The following is a 9366-nucleotide window of genomic DNA, read 5'->3' as shown; positions in this document are numbered from 1 at the left end:
GTGCAACGCATTAACCAGACCGCAACGAGGAGACTCCAGGATGGAATCGAATTTCACATACCCCCACTCCTTGCCGCCATCTGGTGAGGATTTATGCAAGCTTTAACAAAATTGTGATCTGCCTCTTCTGGAGAAATAGTAGTCAATGGATGCTGCACCTGCCTGCAGACAGGGGCAGAAGAAATCCTCCCGACTAGCTCTAAGGATTCTTGGGGTGTTCAATGTGCTGCCAGGATGCGCTCTGCTCTGCATCCTTTGAGAGACCAAGACTGGAAGCCTGAGTCGCGGCCCCAGAGGTGCCGCAAAGTCAAAGGGCAGCCATGCGCAGATCCCTGCAGAGGCCCCTCAGCCGCAGCAGTATGTCCTCAAAGGCCAGCCGTTGGGCAGGGTCCGCGTGCCTGCACAGCAGAGGAAGTGCACAATCTCAGCAGGCAACTCAACATGCCATGCACAGATTTTTAAGAGCGGCTCATTGACATGCCGCACACAGCCATGTCAAGGAGCAGCAGCTTGGTTTGTGTAGAAGCACTGGAGGTGGTTCTTTGAAGGAGGCCCTCACAGGACACGGCCACTGCACAGGAACAGTATACCCACCACCGCATTAATGCATAAAAACCACAGGGAGCGCTCCTTTAATATAAGATGCCCTTACAAGCGTCAATAAAGGTGTATTTATTGAAGTCCAATTTGCCCACAGAGGCGTAGCATTTACTGAGAATCTGGACATGACACATTGGATGACTTACCAGCATGACACCATGATGCTCCGGTAGCCAGCATGGCAGTCCTCTGGTACAGGCGGCCGCCAGCCTGTCATCACCTTGCATATGATCTGCGCACAGCATACCACACTTCAGATTCGACAATTTCTCAGGCTGTCGAGAGATCATGCATGCTCGCACAAATGCAGATGACACGCAACCTAGTGTCCTCATCCTACGGCACTCTCTCGTGCAACAAATGATGTACCATACGCATTGTCCCCGTCCCCCTGTGACTGGTAGGCATGGGAGGCATTTAAGACCAGACCTGCTTGAGCACAACATCCCAAACAGCCGTAAATATGGCATGCATGCATGAGGCAAGGGTTGATACAGCACCTGTGACTGTCGCAGCCCCTCGAACAGCTTCCTGCCGGTGAGCAGCTCCCACATGAGCATTCCAAAGCTGTACACATCTGCAGCCTTGGTCATCCTGCCCTCCATCAGCATCTCTGCTGGCATGTACCTGCACCACAAGAAAGAGCAGAGCATTCATTCAGCCCCATCTTTGCAGCATGCCTTCCACATTCATAGCAGCGACCCTTCACTACTATCCCAACCCCTATTGTAGCATAAGGACATCATGCTGTGCAAAATTGTCTCAGCAGCAATTGCATGGTCTTGATCCTAGACCTGCACTTTGACGTATCAGGTGCCTTCATGGTTGCACGTAAAGCTGGCACCTAGATATCCTGTGAACTTACCGTATGAATACTGTCTGCAGTGTCTTCATTGCCATGAGATTAGTCTGGCATGGGAGGGCAAGTGATGCAAAGATGGAACGAAAAAACTCACGCTGCTGTACCGAATGTGGTTGTGGAGACATGAGTTGAGTTGTTCTCCATCACTCGGCTGAGCCCAAAGTCGGCCAGCTTGCACATGTAGCCCCTCTGATCATAATTTGATATTGCTCCGGACTTGAGCAGCACGTTTGCTCCTTTCAGGTCCGCCTGTTCAAGTCAACAGCAATTAAACTAGTAGCAAATGACCTCTATTTGCACAGTGTCACATGGTGACTCAAGGCTCTAATTGCAAAGCATGCAGCGAGATGCTTGATGCATTTCTGTAGAGTCTGATGCTTTTTTGTAGAGTCTGAGCAACTTTAAAATTACTGTGCTCATGGAATAAGGTTGAGACTCACATGGAGGATTCCAAGGGAGTGCAGGTGCTCCATTCCAGCTGCAATGTCCATCAGACAGAGGATTCCGGATGTCTGCGCAGCACAGTCAAGACTTATATGTGAGCCAAAGTATCAGTCCCAACCTCAATGGAATCTTATGAGTTACTACAGCTGAACTTAGCACAGCTTTGACTTTTACAGGAGCAGTTGAAATTTCCTGCCACTGAACATTCAGCCATAATCTGTTTGATGAGTGCTAGATCAGGGAAGATACAACAGCAATAAAAAGAAGCTTGAAAGCACTGTAGAAAACATGACAGATGTCTCACCAGGTCGTTCAAGAATGTCCCTGAGCGGATGGCATTGTCAAAGCTGCCATGGTCGCAATACTCGAGTATGAGCCACGTTTCCAGCATTTCCATATGCGACCGGGTGATGGCTCCGCGGAACTCACCCCTGCATGCGCTGTCCCAGTCAGAAACAGAAGCCAAAGACTCTCCACCACAACAGAGAATTTACGCATAACGTCTGACAATTAAATGAATGCACTTGAGGTTTGATGTCCTCAGAGCAGTAAGCGCCATGCTCGTAACTGATTGCTCAGCAGTTTCACAATCACACAGTGGCCTTCCCGCAGCAAGAATGCTTCAGAAAGATCGCAAGGGAAGAGCCTTATTCATGATTGTGGAGCAGGAAAGGCATACCTCTGCCGCTCGCGCTCGAATGCAGAGTCATGGGTTTGGGAGGTGCGCTCAGGGGGAGGGCTGCGAGTGCCGGCGGCCTCGTGCCATGCCTGCAGCGCAGCCGCAATCTGCGCCGGCGGATCCCAGGAGCAGACATCGGCCGCTGCGATGCGCGCATCCGTGGCGGCCGCCGCCCCGCCGCCGCGCCGCGGCCGATGCACGAGCGATGCGACCTGCGAATCATTTCAAATTAATATTGACAATAATCTTTGATTATATTGTAGTACGGTAACAACACACGCTTGTTCCAGCCCTCAGTCTACGTGCGTTGCAGCAATGCCAATCTTGCATCTTCCAACTGATTGGGGCACCTTACAGCTGTTCTGAGATTCATGTGGCTGTAACAGACCAAAGGCCGCTTGCCACTCAGCCACAACTCTTAGGGGAAGTATTGTTGGCTGAGGGATACTGGCAATTCGCAAGGTACAACTCGTACATGTGGCATTTACCTCCCTGCGAGGCCATTGAATCATCCACATGGTCAGTCTTTCAGCAAATGCTTGATCGAGGCACTGACCTGCATGGGCTGCTCATCTGGCCCCTCCATCCAGGCCCCCTCCTGCAGAAGCTCGGCACTTTGATCAACCGGAGCCGCCCCGTCATCGTCCGGGGGCATGAAATCGAACCGGTCGCCAACCTCTGGATCAGCGCCCTTGGCAGGAGATTGCTCGGGGCTCTTGGCGTGCGCCAGCGCCGTGGCCGCTTCTGCCTCGGAGTCCAACACCACAACAGGCGTGCCCCCTGCAACAACACAGGCCTCAGATTTGCCTCGTGAAAACCGTGACACGTATCAGATCATCCCTTTGATTTGCCCTGCCTTGATGCAGTCGCTAGGTGCTTTACAACCCCAACTAATCCTCAAGTCTAAAACTCTTCGATAAGGTGCTGTCAACTAATATCCGTTGAAACTAGGTATCTCCCTGACAAGACCAGCACATGCTAGGACCGGGGCACAGTCCCTCAATGACCAGCAAAACAGGGAGGCTTCATGAAAATCACACATCACACCGGGATAAGGGAAACGGCGAGCACCTGAGCCGTAGTTTGTAGGCAGGGGCGCTGTCGCAGCCGCCACGTCCTCTCTCAACCCCTCAGGCGCGGAGGAGCGGTTCCAGAACATGCGCCGCGAGAATCCCGGCCAGCGAGCCATGTCCAGGCTGAACGACCGCAGGTGCCCCTTCGGCACGATAGCCGAGTCGCACCGCTGCTTCAGCTGGTGTGCACTGGCTCCGTTCGCGTGCCCTGCATGCATGCAAACCCCCGCTCAGTCTGCTCCAAACGTGGTCTGTTGTGCCCCTGACCGGGAAGTGTTCTGGATGTCACAGGCACGACATGTGCACAGCGAGACAGCCTATTGTCCCAACCTAACCCTCGCTCAGCCTTGTGTGTCTAACCCCGACTGTTGATTTAGGAAAGAACTTGATTTCCGTAGGCCCCTCAAGCCTGTTGTGCAGATTGTTAGCATTCACAAAGAGTACAGGGTGTGAGGGACCGGCATTCCCTTATCACATCCTTCTTCGCGCTCAAACCCCTCAGCCTGCGCTCCCTGCAAGCTCGATTGGCTTCTGGTATAACATCCTGAACCATTACGCATGAACCCACAAGAACCACAGAGCAATGCAAGACAGAGACGATGCTGGCTCAGGTGAGGGAAGGGGAGCGTGAGCGACAGTTGGGAGCAGGGATGCGCACTGGCAGCGGAGATGGAGAGAGCGCGCGCGAGGAGGGCGCGGCAGCCGCCGGCAGCTTCATCCAGGTTGTTGTCGGACCCCTGGGCCCAGCGGCTGGCCAGGCACTCAATCTCCCGCTTGGCGCGCACCGTCCTCACCTTGAACGTGGCCACCTGCGCGTACGTGCAGTGCTTGCTCTGATCCTTCCGTGTTCTCTGCTGGCCCTAACAAACAAGCTGCGGGCAATTGCAAGGGTGCCACACCTCGAGAACGTGCCTGACTTACAAGGCCTGCCACCCACGCTCAACTTGACCCATGATCAAGCAACTGAACCATTTGAGGAACTTAAGCGCAGGTGCAAGGAGGCCACAGTCCGACATGCCAGTGTGTGAAATCAAAACGTCAATGTGTTACGAGCTTGTCAGTGCTAAACGGTCACTCATCTTACAATCCACTGATGCCTGTTGCGTGCTATATGAAAAGCAGCTGCCCTGATTTGTAAGAGGACAGCACAATTTTGACCCTTGCAGGCGGTCCCTGTAGATGCTTCCTGCAATGTGCCTGCAGGAGGATGCAGGCGAGGGGCGTACCACATTGGGGTGCTGGATGGAGGTTGACAGCGCCGATTCGCGCAGAGTCTCTGCCAGGCTGGCAATGCTGCAGTCATGCGCCACCACCTTCACTGCCACCAGCGCGCCCCTCCATCTCCCTGCAATCCAAAGGGGATTAATCCTCATGATGCGAGCTCTGGGGCATGCAGAAGCCGTCAGCCCAGGGAGTGTCGATCCAGGGATGGCCATGAACAATGCGCATGGCATGCTTTCAGCTGTTGCACCCGTAATATCCTCCCAAGAAGTCGGACAGCAGCAATGTCTATTCCCCTCCTGCTATTCGGAAGTCTCTCCTCAAAGGGTGCAATGAAGGTGACATTTCCGTAGCACCGAGCGTGTCATGTCTTTTGCAGCCCTGCTCTCACTGGCATGCAAAGACGCTGGCCCCACCTAGAGGTCATCAAGCTGATGCCTTGCAACTTACTGATGTACAACATCACGATTTTCCTGCCAAGAGGCAAGGTGCGTCCTGCAGACAAGCTGCAGTCAAAGGCTGCCATAAACCTATCCCTTGATGGACTCGCCAGATCCAAGCAAGAACCAACCAATCGTGGGCACGGTGCACAGTATTCATACCGCTCCCCGCCAGGCAGGGCTTAAAGCGAAGTACATACAGCAGAGCGCACCTTTGTACACCCTGCCAAAGGAGCCTCGGCCCAGCATCTCCCCGAGCTCCAGGCCATCAATCGTGGCGCGTTGCCTCTCCCTCACCAACATGGTGATGTGGTCCACAGACGTCTGTGGCCCTGTGATAGCAAAGTTGCATTTATTAGGAAGCACCATCCGCCAGCGAGTCTCCGCTGTTGCATTCCATGCGCATCAGTGCATACGGATAGGACACGCACATGGCAAGCTCGGAGGCTCAGTGCATGCGGTGGGACAAACACATGGCAAGCTCACGTGCTTGCGCGAGGAAGAGGCCACAGGCGCTCAGATGCATGACTAACAGATTTGCATGGCAGCTGGCGGTGCAGGTGAGGGTTCTGTCAAAAATGTCTTTCTTGAGCCTAACTTGCGGCTCAAGTCACAGATGGGTCATAAATTCCAGATGAGATCACATGCAGCTTCACGTGCTGCTGAATAATTAGTAACTGTCTATCTTGTCTGCAGCATCATCAATATCAGGGTGCAGGGTGGGGCCCATTTAAGAAGGTGACAGTCATCTCACCAAAGCCGAGGGAGCGGCGGTTGGAGCCGTCGCTTGTGTCGCTGCTGTCCCCAAGGCGCCTCCCACGAGCTGACCCCAGAATGGGGAGTGTCCCAAAGTACTGCGCTATGGCAACGGCGCCCAGCAGGCTGCCCGTCAGCGTGGACATCAAGACCAGCAACACATGCCCTGCATGGCATGATCAGGAATTTGCACCCTGGCTTTGCTATGTCTTCCTTTCTCGTGAGCCCCACACCCCAACTATCAGGACCATTGGTATAAGAACGCTCTCAAAGAAGATGTAGAAGAAGAGGCACTGCTACCCTCCGCACACCCCTGAAGGTCCATTCATGTTAAGCAGGTCAAGCTGGCAGCCGAGGGTCCAGGGGATGACAAGATGACACAATAAAAACCCATCAGGTTTGCCAGGGAACAGACGCTTCGACATGAGGGTGGAAAGCAGGCCCCACAGCAACCGCTGCGGCTTTTCAGAGCCATTTGGAGGCTTGTGTGGGTTGCTAGTGCAGGCAGCAGCGCACCTTTCTCCTCTTGGCGGAAGATGTTGGGCACGCACACCAAGGTGTGATTGATTCGCTCCGTGCGCATGGTGCCCTCTGCAAGCATCCCACATAGAGTCAATTACGTCAGGCAAGCCCCAGGTTCCGCTCAATACATTGCCCCCAAATGCAATATTCCTGTGCATATGAGGAAAGCATGCACTCCCCTCGCTCGTGATTGCTGTCACGAGTGCAATGGTAACTTGACTCGTCGTTGCAAAGGAGCAGATGCCAGTGAGTCCCATTGAATTCTAACGCGCCACAACAAAGACAGCGTCTTGCATGCGGGGCGAGCATGGCAGCATGCATGCGACCAATCTCAATCCGATCCCAAGGAATCCGTGGAAACCAGACCAGTGGTTCCCTCGTTGTCACTACAAGCCGATGTGGACAGTCAATTTTTTATGAGCCTTCGAAGCTATGACCAAGCTTTGAGTATGCAGGAGCTGACAAGGGCAGCTCTGTGAGGAGGTTGTCACCGAAGGCTGCTCGGTTCAATATGTTAATGAGGCGGTGCGTTGTTTGCTGGCGGCCCTTCATGAAGACTTGGGTGTCGGATGCGCGCCACTCCAGCTTGTCGGGGACCTCCTCCGGGTTCAGGATTGGCGTGGCCACCTCGCGAAACTTGTCGCAGCTGTCCCACTCCTCATCCGACCAGTAGTAGAACACGCAGTACTGGAAGCTCATCTGCGCGCACACCACACCCCGGCTGAGCATTTGAGGTCTGCAGAGATCAAGCAACTTCTACAGCACCTCGAAGGGTGATCTGCCGAAGCTGATTCTACCACTGATAACTGCAGCTGCTGGCAAGAGCCCCGGCTCAGACTAAAAAAGTGCAAGATAGAATAGACAGCGCAAAATGTGCAGAACTCTTGCATGTCAAAGAATAGCCCGCTGACAAGAAGTATATGTATGGACACCTCTAAACTCAAAACCTCAGTTGGAAGTCCTGTAAAAGGTATACAAGCAGTCCTGAAAGCTCATCTGCGCGCGCACCCCGCCCCGGCTGAGCTTTAGCTTTTTCTCCGGGGTGCTCCTCAGGTTTTGCACTGTCATGCTCCCCAGCATGCAATGGCCCAAGAAAACGAAGCAGAGGGAGATCTTTGGATGGCAGACGGACAGATGGCTGCACGGGATGCTAGCAAAAGATTCTTGATATTTGCACACTACCCACCTTCTGCATGGGCCGCCCGCTGATTGCCTCTTTTAATAAGCTCTCAGCAGTGGGGGGCACATTTTGCAGGAGCACAGGGGGTATGAAGCGCGAATGACCAATCACCTTGGAGTCCCGGGCCACAGTGACGGAGGGCCACAGCGCGAAAGCGCCGGCAACGTTCAGGCGCACGCGCTCGGAGGGCCGCTTGACTTGGCGGTTGCCGCTGTTGGGGATGTGCAGCCGCAACAGCTCCAGATGTGCGCCAGATGCCACATGGATCGCATCTACCAGTGTCCCAAGATCCAGCACCGCTGACGCAGGTGTGTCCTTGTCTGCAGCACAGCAGCATTGCAACTCACCAGCTGCTAGTCAAGCTCCGTTGGTGCTATCTGTGTCCCAGGCGCGGGGGAGAAAGTGCTGACGAGCTGGCACACCATACCTGACTGCAGGATGACATGCCTTCCAGGCCTGATGACGGCAGTTCCTCCGGTGTGGGCAATCCAATTTTTATTTGTCAAGTGCACTCTCCCTGCGTTGAGAAATTTACCCAGATGTGAGAGGAAGCTGGGGACTGCTAAATCTCTTTTATGACAGCCATTGCCAGGCTGCTGGTAAGATCAAAACAGTATATAGGACCCAACAGAAACCTTGCCTCTGATCGTGATGATTTCAACGGACTCGTCCAATAATGCTTCCCCAAGTTCTTTGGCACTGGTGACCATCCTGTTATTTGCCTCACTGCTGAGCCAGCAAGAACAGAATGATCCCAAAAATATCAGCAGCAACAATAGCTGTCGATAAGTCATTGTGGGCGTGGCTCTTGTATCGGTTTAGACGAGTAATTAACTGGTGCATCCTGCGATAGTGCAAATAAAGAAGTTAAGCTCTTCGAAGGACGAAGGAGACCTTTGGGAAGAACCTCAACGTTATCCTTCCCGGCGCAGACATCACTTTGGTTTGCAAAGGAGTGGTGCATGCCAACTAAAAGAGATACGAAACCTGGGAAGATGTCAAGCGTTAATATTCGCCGGGGCGACCCCAAGAAAACAAAAACTTGCAGGTTTGCGGTCACCTCACAAGAAAACAACACAAAAGTCCAAAAAACACGCACCAGGGCCACAAATCGGCATCAGTGGCGTTTCTCCGCTGCAGTAAATGGCAGGAGACTTCCCCTGCTATCCCATTACACTTTCCAGAGCCACTGGCTATGATGTGACCACGATGAATTCGCCCATACCTCTTTGCTTCTTGACAGTGAGCCAGATCAACTCCATAGACAGTAGCATTGTTGTTCTTGGGGGAGAACTTTGGGGCCTACCTTCCTGAGGCGGACCGCGCATGGAGTGTGCACGTGGATGGTGACGTCATCTTCGTCACCTTGAGGAAAACAAGAAGAGAAGGGTGATCTGGGGCTTTGCTTTCGTTTTTGGTCGAGAATGCCTGTGTTGTTTGACACACTAGACTATCTTGTGGAGGAAAACACTAAGGTGTCTTGGTGTGAGGGATCGTGAAGGTGTTCATCTTGTGATTTGTTTACTGGTTTCTACTGCCGCTGCATGTTATAATTGACGTTCACCGTAGAAGTAGATACAGAGAGTTGG

The 9366-nt window shown here is 53.3% G+C and overlaps 1 protein-coding gene across 1 annotated transcript; it reads right to left on the bottom strand.

Annotated features, from left to right (window-relative positions):
• Positions 1-307: 307 nt before the first annotated feature.
• On the bottom strand, positions 308-8571 carry COCSUDRAFT_45215 (kinase-like protein; the record flags this gene model as incomplete). The annotated part of the gene is made up of 17 exons (XM_005643241.1): positions 308-398; positions 747-832; positions 1101-1227; positions 1557-1711; positions 1903-1974; positions 2211-2337; positions 2586-2797; positions 3142-3365; positions 3657-3866; positions 4317-4467; positions 4885-5003; positions 5532-5651; positions 6074-6241; positions 6592-6666; positions 7089-7296; positions 7889-8097; positions 8505-8571. The coding sequence occupies 17 exons, from the start codon at positions 8569-8571 to the stop codon at positions 308-310; spliced, it is 2421 nt and encodes an 806-aa protein (XP_005643298.1).
• Between the last annotated feature and the right edge of the window lie 795 nt (positions 8572-9366).

The sequence above is a fragment of the Coccomyxa subellipsoidea genome (genome assembly GCF_000258705.1).
Source record: "Coccomyxa subellipsoidea C-169, whole genome shotgun sequence".
Classification (NCBI taxonomy): Eukaryota; Viridiplantae; Chlorophyta; class Trebouxiophyceae; family Coccomyxaceae; genus Coccomyxa; species Coccomyxa subellipsoidea.
This window is presented reverse-complemented; position numbering and strand designations above follow the sequence as displayed.